General features: G+C 36.1%; 1 protein-coding gene across 1 annotated transcript; it reads right to left on the reverse strand.

Moving 5' to 3' along the window:
• Nucleotides 1-410: 410 nt before the first annotated feature.
• Nucleotides 411-19,717, reverse strand: Oli (basic helix-loop-helix family member olig). The gene is made up of 4 exons (XM_075297358.1): nucleotides 18,971-19,717; nucleotides 1,610-2,130; nucleotides 1,052-1,216; nucleotides 411-979 (listed from the first exon to the last, which is right to left on the reverse strand). Exons 2-4 carry the CDS (start codon nucleotides 2,101-2,103, stop codon nucleotides 850-852), a joined length of 789 nt encoding a protein of 262 aa, XP_075153473.1. The 5' UTR covers nucleotides 2,104-2,130; nucleotides 18,971-19,717; the 3' UTR covers nucleotides 411-849.
• Between the last annotated feature and the right edge of the window lie 4,024 nt (nucleotides 19,718-23,741).

Here is a 23,741-nt window from a genome sequence, read left to right on the forward strand (position 1 = left end):
ATTATGTTTCTTTAATAAATTGCTATTAATTGCTTTCGGGAAAATCACTTTCTTTTATTATTATTTAAATATTTTTTTAATATTTCCGTGGTGACTAGATTGATTTTATGCTCTTAAAAATATATTGGAAATTTTCCCCACATTATTAGGAAATAAATTTTAAATGCATTTAAGTGTTCACATTCTAATGTTTTAAAATATTTTTGAGGAATTATTTTATTCTCTTATTCCATCTGTTCAAAAAAGAAAAAAAAATGAAATAACCATTTTTTTTTTGTAGAATTATATCTCTTTGGTATATGGAAAAAATCCTTTAAGATATTTCCATTATTTTTAAATATCTTAAAACTAATGAATTTAGTGCATTTAATTTTTCGAATTATATAAGAGAAGTTAATGAGGTATTTCTCCTTATTTTGAAAAATTCAAAAAATGTTGTATCTTCCATAAGAAATAAAATAACATCAGAATTTTCTCTCAAATATATTTTAAACAACAATTTGATGTAATATTTAGAAAATATTTTTGCATTACCTTTTCTTAAAAAAAAAAAATAAAATATTTAAATTTCTTTTTTTACTTGGTGGTTCTATTACTCGTACAGACCCTTGCAATAATATTTCAATATTTTTAAAATATTAAAAAAAAATTTCGGGTTACGTAAGAAAATTTAATGAAGTATTTCTTTTAATTTTCGAAAATCGATGATAATATTGTACACAAAGAAACAAAATCATCTTCAATTTTTTTCCTCTTAAACATTTTTAAATTTTTTTTACAATTTGATGAAAATTTTTGAATTTCCTTTTCTCAATAAAATTTCTAAAATTTTTAATTTTTATTTCCTACTTAACTATTCCCACCCGCTGGTGGTTCTAATCCAGCTCCTTGTAATAAGGCTTGAAGTTTTGCTGCTGCAGGGAATGAAGCCAAATCTAAGGGAGCAGCTCCGGTAGTACTTTGAATATAGGCCAATAATCTATTGAAAATTAAAAATAGAAATAACATTAATTATATTTCTGTAAAATATTTCATATATATTTGATCATACCTTCTCAACTCTTCAATGGCATTTTGTTGCATGAGAATGTAGTTCTTAGCCAATAGTAGGGTGGCTATTTTGGAAAGTTTACGAACCGAAGGTGAGTGAGCATAGGGTATCACAGTGCGTAATTCATCCAAGGCATCATTCAAATCATGCATTCGACGGCGTTCTCTGTAAATTTTAGAGATATATAAGATTTTTCACTTACTAATGAATAATAATTAAATTACGTTAGCAAAACCCACAACTATTTACAGTGACACCTCTCAAACTGGGACACTCTGAAAACCCGACACCTCCCAAATGTGGACAGTTGTCTGGGGACATTTGCTATATTAATACATTAAAATTAAACTCTCACAGCTGGACACCTCTTAAATGTGGACAAAATTTAGGCGACCGTGGGTGTCCACATTTCAGAAGTTTCACTGTATTTTCATTTGAGCATTTTATGAATTAAAAATTTAAATTAAACTTTTATTTAAACAGCCGATAACAGGGTTGCACATTTTTGTACTCAATCTATACTATTTAGTACATAGTATTTAGTACACTTATACTCACCTTGCATTTATATTCAGTCTCACTGTTTTGCCTTGTCTATTCTTTTGTTTTCCTCCAGCTCCGCCAACACTGATATTATCGGAATCTGTACCACTGCTGCAGCCGCCACCACCACCACCACCGCCTCTACCACTTCTACCTCCTCCACCGGATAAGCCAGATCCAGACATTAGAGAATTTGGACCACCACCACTTGTCGAAGGTCCCATCATTAGGCTAGCCACTGTTTTATCCATACTACTAATGGATCCTGAATCTGATTTATTCTCATCACCGGGTGGCATTGAAGCTCCCTGCATCATACCCAAACCTTGAGCATAGAATCCCCCAAGGCCTACCGACCCCAATGGGGTTCGACGACCAGGAACACTTTGTGGAGGACTGGCTGTTGGCCCAGGATGTGCCGAAGGATGAGCAGCCATCATATTTGCTGTGGGCGGTATTGGTGGATGACCGGGTAAGGCAAAACCGAAAGGTAAATTTGGATGATCCATTTTAAAGGGTCTAGCGAAAACTTGTAGCTGGAAATAAAACCAAAAACATATTCATATATAAATAAATATAAAACAAATAAAACATATTTATAAATTTGTAAGGAAAGTCTATAGTCTGGCGGGACCGACTATCTTGTACTCTGCACCACTTTGTAGATCATCATTTTCTATAGCATATCAAATCCGTTCAATTTGTTCGGTGCTGACCCGATTTGGACAAAATTTGTTAAAGTTCTATAAAATTTATTGACTTTAAATGTAAGTCGGCTAATGCCCTGGGGTGGAGCATAACGTTGGTAAACAAATGTGGGAAATATTTAAATCGGAACCAATTTTGAGCAAACTTGGCAAACGTGTATTTATGATTTAACCGTCGATAAATATGTATGAGAAGTATGGGCAAATTATAGTCATTTTTACAAGTTTTTGACTTAGCCGTGGTGATTTTATAAGGAAAATGTGGGTATTTTGGCTATTTTTGCCCAAATCGGAAAACCATATATATGGAAGCTATATCTAAATCTGAACCGATTTCAACAAAATTTAGCACACTTGATTACACTACTAATTGTTCTCCGTGTACAAAATTTCAACCAAATTGGGGTAAAACTCTGGCTTCTGGGGCCATATAAGAGGATGTCGGGCGAAAGATATATATGGGAGCTATATCTAAATCTGAACCGATTTCAATAAAATTTGGCATACCTGAATACAGTACTAATTGTTCTCCGTGTGCAAAATTTCTGGGGCTATATCGGGTACTTAAATCTGAACCGATTTCTTCCAAAATGAATAGAGTTCTATTGTGACCAAAAAAAAAAAAAAGAAAGTTGTGTCAAATATGAAATTGATTGGACTAAAACTCCGACCTGGGCTTTGATCACAAAAATGTGTTCACAGACAGATGGACATGGCTATATCGACTCAGGGACCCGCCCTGAGCAATATTGACAAAGACACCATATGTCTATCTCGTCTCCTTCTCAGTGCTACCGCTAGTGAAAAATTGAGTGAAGTAGATTTTGGAAAGAAGTGGAGTAGATTGAATAAAATTGAAGTAGCATACATTTTTGAAAACAAAGCAATAGAATTCATTTTATTATACCCTCCACCATAGGATGGGGGTATATTAACTTTGTCATTCCGTTTGTAACACATCGAAATATTGCTCTAAGACCCCATAAAGTATATATATTCTGGGTCGTGGTGAAATTCTGAGTCGATCTGAGCATGTCCGTCCGCCCGTCCGTCTGTTGAAATCACGCTAACTTCCGAACGAAAGAAGCTATTGACTTGAAATTTGGCACAAGTAGTTATTATTGATGTAGGTCGGATGGTATTGCAAATGGGCCATATCGGTCCACTTTTAAGTATAGCCCCCATATAAACGGACCCCCAAATTTGGCTTGCGATGCCTCTAAGAGAAGCAAATTTCATCCGATCCGGCTGAAATTTGGTACATGGTGTTAGTATATGGTCTCCAGCAACCATGCAAAAATTGGTCCACATCGGTCCATAATTATATATAGCCCCCATATAAACCGATCCCCCGATTTGGCTTGCGAGGCTTCTTAGAGAAGCAAATTTCATCCGATCCAGATGAAATTTGGTACATGGTGTAAGTATATGTTCTCTAACTACTATGCAAAAATTGGTCCACATCGGTTAATAATTCAATGATTAAAACCGCTATGTTCATCGTAATTAAAGGAATAGGAAAAACAATTAGGTAATATGGGGAAAATTTTAAAAATTTGAAGCAGGACAAAAAGTGAAGCAAATTTTTGGAAGAAGGAGTGACGAAGTAAATTTTGTGAAAATTAAGCAAAATACTTCGATTGAAGTAGTAGCGGCAGCACTGCTCCTTCTAGTTGTTGCAAACATATGCACTAACTTATAATACCCTGTTCCACAGTGTGGCGCAGGGTATAAATATTGTGTGCACAAATTAGTAATGCGGGATTGACAACAGAGTCGATGTCGGAATATACGCTTCAAGCAATTTGGAACTATTGTATATATTAGAGGTGTGCATGTGACTCGAAATTGTCATGACTCATGAAAATGTTCGTGATTCGTGCGTGAGTCGTGTGTCACGCTCATGACAACAGCGTGAGTGTGCGTGAGCGTGATTAACAAACCAAAATGTCGTGCGTGAGCGTGAGTCACGAAAATAATATCTTCGTGAGTGTGTGTGAGTAATGAATTTCACTCACGAAAATATTCCTTCTCACCAACATAGAACGCTTAAGAGTTAAATTCAATTACAATTTTAATGACACCTGGGATGTTAAGAGTTTAATAAAACTCCCGATTTTAATAATGCTCATGTTTTCAGACACTTCGGTAAGGTAAATTAATCATAACAAGTATATACGGCCGTAAGTTCGGCCAGGCCGAAACTTATGTACCCTCCATCATGTATTGCGTAGAAACTTCTTCTAAACACTGCCATCCACAATCGAATTACTTAAGTTGCGGTAACGCTTGCCGATGGTATCTCAAGGTATCTCAAAACCTCCTAACACCATCTTCTAAATTGTATGTAAGTCCATACGTGGTATATAATAAATCAAAAAAGATCGATCCAATACGTATATAATTCAGTTTGGCAAAGTAGACATACAATTTTGACAAAATTTTCTACAGAAATAATATTTTCACAAAATTTTCTATAGAAATAAAAATGTTGACAAAATATTCTATAGAAAGAAAATTTTGACAAAAATTTCTACAGAAATAAAATTTTAACAAACTTTTCTATAGAAATAAACTTTTGACAAAATTTTCTATAGAAATAAAATCTTGGTAGATTATTTGTAGCTCGAGTGGCAACCATGATTATGAACCGAATAAAATTTGAACAAAATTTTCTATAGAAATAAAATTTTGACAAAATTTTCTATAGAAATAAAATTTTGAAAATGATGAAAATTTTATTATGAACCGAATAAAATTTTAACAAAATTTTCTCTAGAAATAAAATTTTGACAAAATTTTCTATCGAAATAAAATTTTGACAAAATTTTCTATAGAAATAAAATTTTGACAAAATTTTCTATAGAAATAAAATTTTGGTAGATTATTTTTGGCTCTAGTGGCAACCATGATTATGAACCGATATGGACCAATTTTTGTGTGATTGGACCAATATTGGTATGGTTGTTAGCGACCATATACTAACACCACGTTCCTAATTTGAACCGGATCGGATGAATTTTGCTCCTCCAAGAGGCTCCGGAGGTCAAATCTGGAGAACATTTTATATGGGGGCTATATATAATTATGGACCGATATGGACCAATTCTCGCACGGTTGTTAAATATCATATACTAACACCATGTTCCAAATTACAACCGGCTTGGATGAAATTTGCTTCTCTTGGAGACTTCGCAAGCCAAATCTGGGGATCGGTTTATATGGGGGCTATATATAATTATGAACCGATGTGGACCAATTTTTGCATGGTTGTTAGATACCATATACCAACACCATGTACCAAATTTCAGCCGGATCGGATGAAATTTGCTTCTGTTTTAGGCTCCGCAAGCCAAATCTGGGGATCGGTTTATATGGGGGCTATATATAATTATGGACCGATGTGGACCAAATTTTGCATGGTTGTTAGAGACCATATACCAACACTATGTACAAAATTTCAGCCGGATCGGATGACATATGCTTCTGTTAGAGGCTCCACAAGCCAAATCTGAGGGTCCCTTTATATGGGGGCTATACGTAAAAGTGGACCGATATGGCCCATTTTCAATACCATCCGACCTACATCGATAACAACTACTTGTGCCAAGTTTCAAGTCGATAGCTTGTTTCGTTCGGAAGTTAGCGTGATTTCAACAGACGGACGGACGGACGGACATGCTTAGATCGACTCAGAATTTCACCACGACCCAGAATATATATACTTTATGGGGTCTTAGAGCAATATTTCGATGTGTTACAAACGGAATGACAAAGTTAATATACCCCCATCCTATGATGGAGGGTATAAAAATATTCGTGTGACACGATATTTTTCGTGAGTCACGGTATTTTTCGTGAGCCACGACGTTTTCGTGCGTGAGTACAAATTTTTTTTTCGTGAGTCCTATCAAAAAATATCGTGCGTGAGTATGATTTTTCTGTCGTGAGTGTGCGTGAGCGTGAGTAAACTATTACGCACATGCACACCTCTAGTATATGTCCCTTGTTCATATCAATGATCCGGATTCTGTTGTCACCTCATGGATATGGATGTTTGCTAGCCGATTCTTTACAGCGTCCTACTAAGTAGGAGTTTTGACAAATCAGAAATTGAAATGAATGATTAACACAGTACTAAAGACAAATTTCATTAAAAGAAAGAAGCAGCATATTTGGTATAGAATCATTACCAAACCCCTTAAGGGAAGATCACAATCTTTGCGTCCAAGTAAACTTTTTTTTGATTTAATTACCATTGAAAAATATGTGTGGGATTTTGTTCCGACTCTAGGATTGAATTTAGACACTTTGATTGAGTTTATTCGTATAAGTAAAGGAATATTTGTATGAACCATATGTTATATATTCTTAATATACCCTCGTTAATTTTGCATTACAAAATCATTTCCATTAATTTATGGCAAAATACCATGAAACACATATTTAGTTTTGGTAATCCAAATCCAATTCCGAAAAATCCCATCCCTTAACAATTCCTTGCACATTTCTTTGCAATTACCATTATTCTATGCTTGCTCAAAACATCCCTTCCAAAGTTTATATTTCTATAAAAAGAAATGCTTAGGGCAAAATTTTTATGAATTATGCTGGTCGTAAAAACCTGACATTTCTAAGCACTTGTTTGGTATGCTTAATTGTTCCATTCCATTCAATGAACAAAACAATCACAAAAACTGAACAACTGTTATGATTTTCTTTTCCAAAAATATAAATCTGTTTCACCCTTAAATAACGATTTCAAAGGATGCCAATTGCAATACATATGTGTGTGTATCAGTAGTTTTGTCCGTTACACTATTCATTCATTCATTTAGTTGTGTGTTTAAACCCTCTGTGCTCTAAGGGAAATCGACAGGGCATGGTTGTATGAAAATGTAGTAGACAATTTCCAAAATTGTGACATCTAGCGGAGAGTAGAGGCGCTACAAAAAGTATACAACGGGCATTGCATTACATGGGAAGTTTTGAATAGTATTTGTAGATGACGCTAAAGTTATGTTTGCAGTGTTTAGAAGTTAGATTGGTTTGCTTAACCGATGATTTTTCAATACTAAAGGTGAGTACTAAGTTCGAGTTTAGCCGCTAAACCAAAAATAAATCAGTAAAAAAGGTATAAAATTATGCGTATTAGATGCAAATTTTGATATACCTTCATGGGGAATAACCCGGAGCAACGTTTTATAAAGTTTTTATACCCTCCACCATAGGATGGGGGGTATATTAACTTTGTCATTCCGTTTGTAACACATCGAAATATTGCTCTAAGACCCCATAAAGTATATATATTCTGGGTCGTGGTGAAATTCTGAGTCGATCTGAGCATGTCCGTCCGCCCGTCCGTCTGTTGAAATCACGCTAACTTCCGAACGAAACAAGCTATCGACTTGAAACTTGGCACAAGTAGTTGTTATTGATGTAGGTCGGATGGTATTGCAAACGGGCCATATCGGTCCACTTTTACGTATAGCCCCCATATAAACGGACCCCCAAATTTGGCTTGCGAGGCCTCTAAGAGAAGCAAGTTTCATCCGATCCGGCTGAAATTTGGTACATGGTGTTAGTATATAGCCTCAAACTCCCATGCAAAAATTGGTCGAAATCGGTCCACAATTATATATAGCCCCCATATAAACCGATCCCCCGATTTGACCTCCGGAGCCCCTTGGAAGAGCAAAATTCATCCGATTGGGTTGAAATTTGGTACGTGATGTTAGTATATGGTATCCAACAACCATACAGGAATTGGTTTATGTCAGTCCATAATTATATATAGCACCCATATAAACCGATCCCCAGATTTGACCTCCGGTGCCTTTTGGAGAAGCAAAATTCATCCGATCTGGTTGACATTTTGTACGTGGTGGTAGTATATGATATTTAACAACCATGCCAAAAGTGGTCCATATCAGTCCACAATTATATATAGCCCCCAAATAAACCGATCCCGAGATTTGGTTTTGGAGCCTCTTGGAGGAGCAAATTGCATCCGAGTCAGTTGAAATTGTGCTAGTATATGGCCGATAACAACCATGCATAACTAGGTCCATATCGGTCTATAGTTATATATAGCCCTCAGATAAATCGATCCCCAATCACACAAAAATTGGTCCATATCAATAATTGTATATAGCCCCCATATAAGCGACCCCCATATTTCAATTCTGGCTCCCTACGTACCGTGCAAAAGTCCATATCGATTCGTAATTTTTTGTAGACTTACTTACACATATTTTTTTTGTCTAATGTATGGACTAACTCACAATTTAGAAAACGATTTAAGATACCACAACCCAAGTAATTCGATTGTGGATGACAGTCTTTCGTAGAAGCTTCTACGCAATCTAGGGTGGAGGGTACATAAGATTCGGCCTGGCCGAACTAACGGCCGTTTATAAAGGGTGATTTGTTAAGAGCTTGATAACTTTTTTTTTTTAAAAAAACGCATAAAATTTGCAAAATCTCATCGGTTCTTTATTTGAAACGTTAGATTGGTCCATGACATTTACTTTTTGAAGATAATTTCATTTAAATGTTGACCGTGGCTGCGTCTTAGGTGGTCCATTCGGAAAGTCCAATTTTGGGCAACTTTTTCGAGCATTTCGGCCGGAATAGCCCGAATTTCTTCGGAAATGTTGTCTTCCAAAGCTGGAATAGTTGCTGGCTTATTTCTGTAGACTTTAGACTTGACGTAGCCCCACAAAAAATAGTCTAAAGGTGTCAAATCGCATGATCTTGGTGGCCAACTTACCGGTCCATTTCTTGAGATGAATTGTTCTCCGAAGTTTTCCCTCAAAATGGCCATAGAATCGCGAGCTGTGTGGCATGTAGCGCCATCTTGTTGAAACCACATGTCAACCAAGTTCAGTTCTTCCATTTTTGGCAACAAAAAGTTTGTTAGCATCGAACGATAGCGATCGCCATTCACCGTAACGTTGCGTCCAACAGCATCTTTGAAAAAATACGGTCCAATGATTCCACCAGCGTACAAACCACACCAAACAGTGCATTTTTCGGGATGCATGGGCAGTTCTTGAACGGCTTCTGGTTGCTCTTCACTCCAAATGCGGCAATTTTGCTTATTTACGTAGCCATTCAACCAGAAATGAGCCTCATCGCTGAACAAAATTTGTCGATAAAAAAGCGGATTTTCTGCCAACTTTTCTAGGGCCCATTCACTGAAAATTCGACGTTGTGGCAGATCGTTCGGCTTCAGTTCTTGCACGAGCTGTATTTTATACGGTTTTACACCAAGATCTTTGAGTAAAATCTTCCATGTGGTCGAATAACACAAACCCAATTGCTGCGAACGGCGACGAATCGACATTTCACGGTCTTCAGCAACACTCTCAGAAACAGACGCAATATTCTCTTCTGTACGCACTGTACGCATTCGTGTGGTTGGTTTAATGTCCAATAAAGTAAACTGAGTGCGAAACTTGGTCACAATCGCATTAATTGTTTGCTCACTTGGTCGATTATGTAGACCATAAATCGGACGTAAAGCGCGAAACACATTTCGAACCGAACACTGATTTTGGTAATAAAATTCAATGATTTGCAAGCGTTGCTCGTTAGTAAGTCTATTCATGATGAAATGTCAAAGCATACTGAGCATCTTTCTCTTTGACACCATGTCTGAAATCCCACGTGATCTGTCAAATACTAATGCATGAAAATCCTAACCTCAAAAGAATCACCCTTTACTTGTTATTCTTTAAAATCGATTGATTAACAAAAGTAATCGTGAAAAAATGAAGATTTTAGCGGCTAAAGGTCAGTACTATGTTCGCTTTTCGCGTTGAATTTTTCGTGGTTACTTTACTAAAACATTTCAATATAAAGTAGGTAAATTAACTCAATTGGTTCGCAGTTTCTTGTTCATCTGGATTTCGGGAAGACTTTACAGGAATATGTTTGTTTTCATTTTCAATTTAGATTATTTCAGGAAAAGTTGTCGCGAAAATATAGTGATTTTCAACTCGAAAACCGAACATAGTACCCACCCTAAACTCGAACTTAATACCCAACTTAAATGAATGAATTCTCTTTTATGTATTTGTAGACATGTCATTTGTTTTATTATTGTTGGATTTTACCTCAATTATTTCATTTAAAATCATGCGTACACTAAATTACGAGAATCATGCGCACTCCAACGAACAGAGAAAAAATATGTTTGTAAAATTTATTCGGGCAAAACCCTTCAGATTGCAAGGTTAGATGGACGATCCTTTCGGCCGGACCCACCACCGTGAATCAAATAATATAATTGTTTCCTTTGAAAAGTATTCGTCGTAGCGGGTTACTTGAACTTATATAGTATTTCAGATGGATTTGATGACAGATGCAATGCCAAGCAAACTTACAAAAAAAAAAAAAAAATTACGAAAATTTTTCCAATTAAAATTTTAATTGAGTTTTTAAAAATATTCAATTAAAAATTTAATTGATTCAACAAATTTTTTAATTGAAACAAAAATCATTCACAAAAATAATAGTATCAATTAATTTTTTAATTGGACCAATTAACTTTTTAATTGACCTTGAATTAATTTTTTAATTGAAACTATCGTTTCTGTGATTGAAGACATTTCCATTAAAAATTGGATAAATTAATTTCGTGATTGAATCAGAAAAAAAATTTTTTGTGTGTATATACAATAAGATGGACCGTCAAATCGGAAGATCGGTCTATATGGGCGCTATACCAGAACATCAATCGATTCGCACCATATTCGCAACTCCTAGTTACGGTTACGTTAGGTGGCAGCCTGATGTATTAGGCTCACTCAGACTATTCAGTCCTTTGTGATACCACATTGGTGAACTTCTCTCTTATCACTGAGTGCTGCTCGATTCCATGTTAACATTGCAGTGAAACCACACTGAAAAAAATATTGTCCGTGAATGAAAGTTGTCGTAACTCGATTTTAAAGGATTTTGATAGCATATGAAGAGAAAAAGCTGAACAAGTGAAAAATTAAAATTTGTGTCTTAAAAGTATCCCTACTTGTGTTCTTCGCCTTTTTGGTTCGGAATCAATACCAACATTTTTAAAGTAAAGACAAAATATTTGGAACCCGGCATGCTTTTTTTCAGTGCACTTAGAAAAGCTTTGAAACCCTCAGCAATGTCACCAGCATTAATGAGTGGGATAATCCAAGCTTTTTGGTGTTCGGTCGAAGCAGGAATCGAACCCATGATCTTGTGTATGCAAGGCGGGATGCTAACCATTGCACCACTGTAAGGTGTAATGGCAGCCCAATATTTCAGGCTCACTTAGACTATTCTCTCCATTGTGATATCACAATGGACACAAAGGATCACTGAGTGCTGCTCTATGACAAGGGACCACCTTTTTTATAGCTGAGTCTGAACCACGGATTTTGAATTTCAGGCTAATTGGGAGGTTCTAGACCTCCTAAGAAGTCAAATCGGAAGATCAGTCTATATGGGGGGTATATCAAAATATGGACGGATACGCACAATATTTAGCATAGTTATGTGTGCATTTAAAATACCTTTAGATTTTGAATTTGAAGCAAATAGAATAAGAACTGGGATGTCAATAGGTTCAAGAGGTAAAATAGGGAGATCGGTATATACGAGCGAGATACCAAAATATGGACCAATACAAACTATATTCAGTACACTTATTACGGACCCAAAATACCACTAGATTTTGAATTTAAGGCAAATCGAAAACAAAATGCGGTATCTAACTGTTCAAGAAGTCAAATTAGGAGAACGGGCTATAACAGGGGCTATATCAAAAGTGCACCGAAACACACCATATTCGGCGTACTTATGTATGGATCAATAATACCTCTAGATTTTGAATTTCGTGCGAATCGGACAAAAATTTCAGTATCTAGAAGCCCAAGAGGCCAAATCGAGAGATCAGCCTATATGAGGGCTATATCGAAACGTCGACCGAATCACACCACATTTCGTACACCTATTAATGTCAGAAACTACCTCTAAATTTAGAATTTCAAGAAAATCGAATAAAAATTGCGAGAAATTGCCCAAGAAGTCAAATCGGGTTATACGGGTGCTATATCGAAACGGGCACCGAATTACACCATATTCGGCGTACTTATGTGTGGACTCAAAATAAAGGGTGATTTGTTAAGAGCTTGATAACTTTTTTTTTTAAAAAAAACGCATAAAATTTGCAAAATCTCATCGGTTCTTTATTTGAAACGTTAGATTGGTCCATGACATTTACTTTTTGAAGATAATTTCATTTAAATGTTGACCGCGGCTGCGTCTTAGGTGGTCCATTCGGAAAGTCCAATTTTGGGCAACTTTTTCGAGCATTTCGGCCGGAATAGCCCGAATTTCTTCGGAAATGTTGTCTTCCAAAGCTGGAATAGTTGCTGGCTTATTTCTGTAGACTTTAGACTTGACGTAGCCCCACAAAAAATAGTCTAAAGGCGTCAAATCGCATGATCTTGGTGGCCAACTTACCGGTCCATTTCTTGAGATGAATTGTTCTCCGAAGTTTTCCCTCAAAATGGCCATAGAATCGCGAGCTGTGTGGCATGTAGCGCCATCTTGTTGAAACCACATGTCAACCAAGTTCAGTTCTTCCATTTTTGGCAACAAAAAGTTTGTTAGCATCGAACGATAGCGATCGCCATTCACCGTAACGTTGCGTCCAACAGCATCTTTGAAAAAATACGGTCCAATGATTCCACCAGCGTACAAACCACACCAAACAGTGCATTTTTCGGGATGCATGGGCAGTTCTTGAACGGCTTCTGGTTGCTCTTCACTCCAAATGCGGCAATTTTGCTTATTTACGTAATCATTCAACCAGAAATGAGCCTCATCGCTGAACAAAATTTGTCGATAAAAAAGCGGATTTTCTGCCACTGATTTTGGTAATAAAATTCAATGATTTGCAAGCGTTGCTCGTTAGTAAGTCTATTCATGATGAAATGTCAAAGCATACTGAGCATCTTTCTCTTTGACACCATGTCTGAAATCCCACGTGATCTGTCAAATACTAATGCATGAAAATCCTAACCTCAAAAGAATCACCCTTTACCTTTGACTTTGAGTTTCAAGCAAATCGGACAAAAATGTCGGTGTCTAGAAGCGTATGAAGTCAAATCGAGGGATCCGCCTGTTTGGGGGGGGAGCCACCGTGGTGTAATGGTTAGCATGCCTGCCTTGCATACACAAGTCGTGGGTTCAAACCCAGTTTCGACCGAACATCAAAAAGTTTTTCAGCGATGGATTATCCCACCTCAGTAATGCTGGTGACATTTCGGAGGTTTTCAAAGCTTCGACTTTAAGTCCTGCTTCGACTCTAAGTGGTTTCACTGCAATGTGGAACGCCGTTCGGAATCGGCTATAAACAGGAGGTCCCTTGTCATTGAGCTTAACATAGAATCGGGCAGAACTCAGTGATAAGAAAGAAGTTCACCAATGTGGTATCACAATGGACTGAATAGTCTAAGTGAGCCTGATACATCGGGCTGCCACCTAACCTAACCTTGGGGGCTATATCAAAACGTGAATCGAATAACACCATATTCGCCATACCTACTTACTGACCTAAAATACCACTCTGAATTTCAAGAAAATCGAATAAAAATTGCAGTATTTAGAAGCCCAAGAAGTGAAATCGAGAGACTGGGCGTATATCAAAATATGGACCGATACGCACCATATTTGACGCACTTATGTGTGGGGGAGCCACCGTGGTGCAATGGTTAGCATGCCCGCCTTGCATACACAAGGTCGTGGGTTCGATTCCTGCTACGACCGAACACCAAAAAGTTTTTCAGCGGTGGATTATCCCACCTCAGTAATACTGGTGACATTTCTGAGGGTTTCAAAGCTTCTCTAAGTGGTTTCACTGGAATGTGGAACGCCGTTCGGACTCGGCTATAAAAAGGAGGTCCCTTGTCATTGAGCTTAACATGGAATCGGGCAGCACTCAGTGATAAGAGAGAAGTTCACCACTGTGGTATCACAATGGACTGAATAGTCTAAGTGAGCCTGATACATCGGGCTGCCACAGAACCTAACCTAACCTAACTTATGTGTGGACCCAAGATACCTCTAGATTGATGAATTTCAGGCAAATCGGGCCTAGAAACTCAAAAAGTCAAATCGAGAAATCGGTGTATGTGGGGGCTGAATCGAAATGTGGACCGAATTACACAATATTCGGCACGCTTATTTATACACCAAAAATTCCTATAGATTTTTAAATTCAGACACATCTGATAAATATTGGGATGTCTAGACGCTCAAGACCCAAATCCAAACCAAACTCTGGACCGATATAACCCACTTGCCCTGCCTGCAGACAAAAAACGAGATTATGCAGAATTTCAGCACGATAGCTTGACTATTGAAGATTGTAGCATGGTTAAAATAGACACACAGACGGACATCTTTATATCGTCTTAGAATTTCTCCCTCATCAAGAATGTGTACTTTATGTCGGAAATCGATATTTCGATGTATTACAAACGGAATTACAAACATATGGTGGTGGGTATAAAAAGACACATAAAATACCTATATAAGCGGCTTAAGGTATTGATCGCTTTAAAAAGAGGAGACTGTAAATAAATAACAAACGGTATGAACCAATTTTCGCATGATAATTAGAAGGTCAAATTTCAACCGCATCGGATTAAATTTGCTCTTTCGTGAAGCTTCGGAACTGAAACGTTGGGGTCGCTTTATATGGAGTCTATATTAAGTATGGACCACTTTGTTTATGGCTGATGGAGAGTATATACAGACATCACGTTCTAAATTTCAACCTTTTACTTCTCCAATAGACTCCATAAGCCAAATCTGTGGATCGGTTAAATGTGGGCTATATATAATTATAAAACAATATGAACCAATTTTTGCAAGATTGTTAGAGGGCTTATACCAACATCAACTGGATCGGATAAAATTTTTTGACTCCCTCCCCCCCTCTTACTCCTCCTTTGATATAGGGTATAATAACGCTGTATCATGATCACGGCTTCAATCAGGGCCCCCAGTAAATTCTCAAAAGTTTTCCGCGACTCAATGTTGAGTCACCAGTATCAAAAGTGATCTTCGTTACATTCGACTCAATTTCAATTTAACACTGAAAGTTGCTTCCAACTATGTTGCTTTCTGTCTAAGACAGATTTCGAAAGACTAATTCAAGACTAAGTTTATATAATAATTGTAATATTGGTAGGAGCCACCGCGGTGCAATGGTTAGCATGCCCGCCTTGCATATACAGGGTCGTGGGCTCGATTTCTGCTTCGACCGAACACTAAAAAGTTTTTCAGCGGTGGATTATCCCACCTCAGTAATGCTGGTGACATTTCTGCTGGTGACATTTAGCGGATAATTGGCAGGCGGATCCACAAGCTCAACCGATGGTAAAAACAAGTATATACGGCCGTAAGTTCGGCCAGGCCGAATCTTATGTACCCTCCACCATGGATTGCGTAGAAACTTCTACGAAAGAATGTCATCCACAATCGAATTACTTGGGTTGTGGTATCTTAAAACTTCTTAACATCGTTTTCTAAATTGTGAGTTAGTCCATACGTGCTATATATTAGACAAAAAGGTTATGCATAGGTAATTCTACAAATAATTACGAATCGATATGGACTTTTTGCACATACGTAGAGAGCCAGAATTGAAATATGACTGATATGGACCACCACGTACCAAATTTCAACCAGATCGGGTGAAATTTGCTTAGAGGCCCCGCAAGCTAAATCTGGGGATCGGTTTATATGGGGGCTATATATAATTATGGTCTGATATGAACCAATTCCTGCGTGGTTGTTGGATACAATATACTAATATCACGTACAAAATTTCAACCGAATCGGATGAATTTTGCTCATCCAAGGGGCTCCGGAGGTCAAATTTGGGGATCGGTTTATATGGGGCCTATATATAATTATGGACCGATTTCGACCAATTTTTGCATGGGTGTTTGAGGCCACGTACCAAATTTGAACTGAATCAGATGAATTTTGGTCTTCCAAGAGGCTCCGGAGGTCAAATCTGGTGATCGGTTTATATGGCGGCTATATATAATTATGGACCGATGTTGACCAATTTTTGCATGGTCATTAGAGATCATATACTTACCAAATTTCAACCGGATCGGATGAAATTTGCTTCTCTTAGAGGCTCCGCAAGCCAAATCGGGGGATCGGTTTATATGGGGGCTATATATAATTATGGACCGATGTGGACCAATTTTTGCATGGTTGTTAGGGACTATATACTAACACAATGTACCAAATTTCAGCTGGATCGGATGAAATTTGCTTCTCTTAGAGGCCTCGCAGGCAAAATCGGGGGATCGGTTTATATGGGGGCTATACGTAAAAGTGGACCGATATGGACCAATTTTTGCATGGTTGTTAGAGACCATGTATAAACACCATGTACCAAATTTCAGGCGGATCGGATGAAATCTGCTTCTCTTAGAGGATTCGCAAGCCAAATTTAGGGGTCCGTTTATATGAGGGCTATACATAAAAGTAGACCGATATGGCCCATTTGCAATACCATCCGACCTACACCAATAACAACTACTTGTGCCAAGTTGCAAGTCGATAGCTTGTTTCGTTCGGAAGTTAGCGTGATTTCAACAGATGGACGGACGGACATGCTCAGATCGACTCAGAATTTCACCACAACCCAGAATATATATACTTTATGGGGTCTTAAAGCAATATTTCGATGTGTTACAAACGGAATGACAAAGTTAATATACCCCCCATCCTATGGTGGAGGGTATAATTAAGTGATATCCGCCGCCGTTAACAATGGATCGGGTTCCCTCTCCGCTCTGGTTGCACATTGTGAGCAGAGAATGAAGGCGCCTATTTTAGCCGAATATGTCGACTCATCTTGACTGAAATTTAGCCGCCAATTAATTTAAAATATTAATTTAAAATAGATACGTGATTTAATAATTGTTGTATTTTAGCACAATTTTCGAACCTTCCAACCACCATCAATCACTATCATGCTCTTATAATAATATGGCAAAAATTTAGCTCAGAAAATTTTAATGAAATGTAAATTTCATTATAAGATTAGTTGTATAACTAATCTCATTATCGTTCGGATAAGTTCAAATTGGTTTTATATTGTATAACTGTCGGCCGCCGAATAGACAAATTTATATCGACTTAGCTGTGAAGCCGCCGTCGATAAAAATGTGTAGGCGTCATTCTCTGATTGTAAGAGTACAAAAACGGTAATTTTCATTTAGCTCCGTTAGACTTTAACTCCCAGTTAACAGAATGTAAAATTGAAATATCTTCTCCCCGGTTAACTTTAATTGAAAATTTTTTTAGCAGTTAAGTCGCTAACTAGCACTATAGAATATAAAGGCAAGATGAAATTGGTGGTTTAATTGTAAGGGCCGATGTTGAATGTGAACCACACCTAAACGCCAATTTTTTTTCCGAATTTTTCTCTATTTCAATATGAACCATGGAGAGATACACAATCCAACAACGTGTTAAATGGTTCCAAGAAATGACAACAGTGGATGATCAATTTTCGAAGAAAATCATCTTCAGTGATGAGGCACATTTTCACCTCAGTGGATTCGTCAATAAACAGAATTGCCGCATTTGGGCGAATGAGAATCCAAGAGTGATTGTCGAAAAACCAATGCACCCACAAAGAGTGACTGTTTGGTGCGGTTTATGGGCTGGCGGCATCATCGGACCGTATTTTTTCCAAAATGAGGCCGGTCAGGTGAATGGTGTGAATGGTGTTCGCTATCGTGAGATGATAACGAAATTTTTATGGCCCGAATTGGAAGATATGGATGTGGACGATATGTGGTTTCAGCAGGACGGTGCCACTTGCCACACAGCTAACGAAACAATGGCTCTTTTGCGAAACAAATTCAATGGCCGTGTTATCTCACGTAATGGCGATGTCAATTGGCCGCCAAGATCATGTGATTTGACACCGTTGGACTTTTTTCTTTGGGGTTATTTGAAAGAAAAGGTGAACGTCGATAAGCCAGCAACAATTCAAGAGCTAAAGGATGAGATAATTCGGCACATTAACGGCATCGAACCTCCATAATGCCTCAGCGTCATCGAAAATTTGGACCATCGGATGAAGGTGTGCCACCGAGGTCGCGGCGCCCATTTGGCCGATATTTTGTTCCATACATAATTGAGTAATACCAATATATCATAATAAAATAAAATTACAATAATTTCCTAAATAGTTTGTGTTTTATTCAAAATCAACATCGGCCCTTGAAATTTTAACCACCGTTTATATGTTAGTACGGTTGAAAAGTTCGTTAGCTAACGTAGCACTAACGGAGCTTCATGAAAGTGGTGGATAGAGTCATCTATTGCTTGATAGTTTACAATAATTGCTTACGTGTCTAGCAATTTACTTGTCGACTCGCCAACAGAGGGCTCTGCCACAACTAACTCACAAAGGATTGTTGCCGAGTTGATGTTTACGAATGTGATGATGTATATTTGGCAACAGATGGCGCTACCTAAATTCTCATATATGGGGTAGTTAGAGGGACGATGTATGTCTACCAAGCGTATATATAAATATGATGTAAACAATTGCACAAAATATTAATAAAATCGGGCTTATACATACCTTTAAATGTAAACTTTAATATATAAATTGCCTTTAGAAGGCTGTCTATATATATATAACAGATCGCCTCTCCCCTATATCTCTGCAAAGGTGCTGTGAGTTTTGTTTGTTTTCAATTAAGTTTTGTTTGCTTGACAGACTTTGTTATAACTTTTTTTCGTTAATAGATTTTTGCTATTATTTATATTTTATTTGTCACTTTTGTTTGCTAACAATTTAACACAAAAACCACAACATCAGCGAATTTTTTGAGAATACCACAAACGTTTCAGGTTGTAACAAATTTATTTTCCATTTGTTTTTCTTTTTTTTTTGTCAATTTGAAGCGTTGTTGTTATTGTGGGATGTTATCACTTTATGCTCTGGTGGATGATGCATAATTTATTTCTAGCGATTAACCGCACACACACTCTCACACACATACACATACAGTTGTGAAAAAAACACCATTTAATACCGGCGGCATTTGTCTTTATTGATTGAGTAAAAGTTCGTAGGTAAACATAGCTTCAGCATAGTTGTTGGATGGATGGGACGGACGTAAGCAATTTAGAATGGCTGGTAGCCCCCACTAACACAAAGGTCCTGCTATTTGCCACGTTTGACAGCATCAATTTTTATTGTAGCACAAGAAATGGTACACAGCTGACTACTTTTGACCGCCGTCGTCATTACAATCGGCAAGTGTCGAGTCGTATGTCAACAACAGCGGACCTCAAAACAACAACAGCAATGTGCGAAAAACAACCGAAGAATAATACCGCAAAACACCAAAAAGTGTCGACCAACCGAGTAGAGAACTACCAGCCAGTCAAACAAACCGAAAGGCATACACACTCACACCTCGTCGGCTCACAAATACAAACGACGAACAATAGCAATTGTGTACACAGTGTTGTAGACAGTAGTATTGTGGCAAAAAGGACTATCACACACACACACACACACACTCATGCACACACAGATTCAATTGTTAAGCACACAAAAAGCCACCACTATTACGACCACCGCTTTGTGGTATCCTGAATCCTGATTTTATTATTTTGTATGCTGCTGATATTTGTTGTTGCTATTACGATTGTTTTTTTTTTCCTAGGACATTTTCATCATTGTCATGAACCACGAACTGTTTTCTTTTGCTCAATGTTTTATCTTTTTGAATATATTTATGTGCGAAAAGTTTATTTGTTTCAAGTGTTGGATATTTGTGTTTGCCATATATTTTATGTCAATTTGAGGCCGTTAAAATGAAGGGCCTTAGATTGGGAACAGTGGTGATATCACAACTACTATCCCATCAATGAGGTCTGCCCGATTCTTTGTTAGATTAACAATAAGGGACCTCCAATTTAAACAATATAGCTTCCTGAAAAATTTATATCTTTCGAAGAAGCCGCATCTTTGCCTCAGAATCGAAATCCTAAAGGAACGTTTCAAATCTCTGGATCCAAGAAAACTTTATTTTGAGTTTAAACTAAAAAATTTTTAATATGATTATAAAATCGAACTAAGCGGGGTTGTATTACAAAATATTATGACGCTATTCCGGAGGGCAATAAATACAATTATACCAAGCAAAAAATTTTAAACTTATTCTAAAGACAAAACTTTAAAATCACTCTCAAAAATGTTCTCCTAATGGTGTTCTATATTTATTCTAGGTATTTTAAAATTTTTAATAGATAATTTTGAATTTTTTCAAATAGTTTAAAAACAACGTCGAAACTAATAAAATTATACAAATTTTTAATATTTTGTCGAATAAAATGGTAAAACCATACTAGAAAAAGTTTGAAAATATTTGAATTCAAAGGTGTCAAAAAAAAAAAAAATATTAAAAATATTTATTTGGCAAAATATCACAATATTTTTTAATTTACATCCAAACCCCTGAATTGGGATCAATCCTTAAGAAGTGCTGCAAATTCAGTGCAACGGCTGTTGATGGTGGTGGATAACCGTCCTATGTTAAATTCATCGCCCTTGCACAAATTTTTCATCGATTCCGGATGAAAAAAGAACATTTTCACTAATTTTTGGCGATGCGGTTTTTGCTGGAAACAAGAATATACGGTCGTAAGATCGGCAGGGACGAATCTATGTTAAATAAAAATGGCAGATTAAATCCCTATATAAACCAATTAATTTCTTGATTGGTTTATATAGAGGAGTCTATAAATAATTATGTAGCTATATAAAAATGTTCACATGGTAATTTGAGAGCCAAAGTTTAAACCTATCGTATGAAATGTTCCCCTTCTAGAGCCCCCGGAAACAATATCTGGGTGCCGGTTTATATGGGTGCTATATACAATCATGGGCCGATCGGGACCAAATTTTCTATAGAAAAAAATCTTGACAAAACTTTCTATAGAAACACTCTAACATCCGATATACAATGCATAAGCAACGCATCCTCTTTAAAAAGAATATTCCAAATTTATTTCACAATTAAAATATCTAATATAAAAATTTTGCTTATAAAGGGTGATTCTTTTGAGGTTAGGATTTTCATGCATTAGTATTTGACAGATCACGTGGGATTTCAGACATGGTGTCAAAGAGAAAGATGCTCAGTATGCTTTGACATTTCATCATGAATAGACTTACTAACGAGCAACGCTTGCAAATCATTGAATTTTATTACCAAAATCAGTGTTCGGTTCGAAATGTGTTTCGCGCTTTACGTCCGACAAATTTTGTTCAGCGATGAGGCTCATTTCTGGTTGAATGGCTACGTAAATAAGCAAAATTGCCGCATTTGGAGTGAAGAGCAACCAGAAGCCGTTCAAGAACTGCCCATGCATCCCGAAAAAAGCACTGTTTGGTGTGGTTTGTACGCTGGTGGAATCATTGGACCGTATTTTTTCAAAGATGCTGTTGGACGCAACGTTACGGTGAATGGCGATCGCTATCGTTCGATGCTAACAAACTTTTTGTTGCCAAAAATGGAAGAACTGAACTTGGTTGACATGTGGTTTCAACAAGATGGCGCTACATGCCACACAGCTCGCGATTCTATGGCCATTTTGAGGGAAAACTTCGGAAAACAATTCATCTCAAGAAATGGACCGGTAAGTTGGCCACCAAGATCATGCGATTTGACGCCTTTAGACTATTTTTTGTGGGGCTACGTCAAGTCTAAAGTCTACAGAAATAAGCCAGCAACTATTCCAGCTTCGGAAGACAACATTTCCGAAGAAATTCGGGCTATTCCGGCCGAAATGCTCGAAAAAGTTGCCCAAAATTGGACTTTCCGAATGGACCACCTAAGACGCAGCCGCGGTCAACATTTAAATGAAATTATCTTCAAAAAGTAAATGTCATGGACCAATCTAACGTTTCAAATAAAGAACCGATGAGATTTTGCAAATTTTATGCGTTTTTTTAAAAAAAAAGTTATCAAGCTCTTAACAAATCACCCTTTAGATATAATATCGACTCACAATTTCAACCATCAAAAATACAATATATTTGAATATTAATATTTTTTTTTTCTATATTTTTTTTCTATTAATATTAATTATTATTTTTTACTTTAATTTTTATTTATTTTCTTTTTATCTTCAAAATTTAATTATTATATATATTTATTATAAGTCGGAGATGTTTTAACACTTATAATTATAAGATTTTAATCTTGTTGTGTAGGTACTCAATAAAAATTAAATGAAATGAAAAATGGAATACATTTTTGACAACACTTTCTTTTGAAATTGAATTTTGACAAAATTTTCTATAGAAATTAAATTTTCACACAATTATTTATAAAAATAAATTTTAACAAAATTTTCTGTGGAAATAAAATTTTAACAAAATTTTCTATAAAAATAAAATTTTAACAAAATTTTCTATGAAAATATAAATTTTAACACAATTTTCTATAGATATAAAATTTTGAATAAATTTTCTATAGAAATAAAATTTTGACAACATTTTCTATCAAAGTAAATTTTTCACAAAATTTTCTATAGAAATAAAATTTTGACAAAATTTTCTATAGAAACACAATGTTGACAACATTTTATATAGAAATAAAATATTGACAAAATTTTCTATAGAAATAAAATTTTGACAACATTTTAAATAGAAATAAAATTTTAACAACATTTTCTATAGAAATAAAATTTTGACAAAATTCTCTATAGAAATAAAATTTTGACAAAATTCTCTATAGAAAAAATATTTTGACAAAATTTTCTATAGAAATAAAATTTTGACAAAATTTTCTATAGAAATAAAATTTTGACAAAATTCTCTATAGAAATAAAATTTTGACAAAATTTTCTAAAGAAATAAAATTTTGACAAAATTTTCTATAGAAAGAAAATTTTGGCAAAATTTTCTATAGAAAGAAAATTTTGACAAAATTCTCTATAGAAATAAAATTTTTACAAAATTATCTATAGAAATAAAATTTTGACAAAATTTTCTATAGAAATAAAATGGTGACAACATTTTCTATAGAAATAACAAGTAAGGAAAGTCTAAAGTCGGGCGGGGCCGACTATATTATACCCTGCACCACTTTGTTGATCTAAATTTTCGACACCATATCACATCCGTCAAATGTGTTGGGGGCTATATATAAAGGTTTGTCCCAAATACATACATTTAAATATCACTCGATCTGGAAGAATTTGATAGACTTCTACAAAATCTATAGACTCGAAGTTTAAGTCGGCTAATGCACTAGGGTGGAACACAATGTTAGTAAAAAAATATGGGAAACGTTTAAATCTGAAGCAATTTTAAGGAAACTTCGAAAAAG

Source organism: Haematobia irritans, chromosome 2 (assembly GCF_050003625.1).
Source record: "Haematobia irritans isolate KBUSLIRL chromosome 2, ASM5000362v1, whole genome shotgun sequence".
NCBI lineage: Eukaryota > Metazoa > Arthropoda > Insecta > Diptera > Muscidae > Haematobia > Haematobia irritans.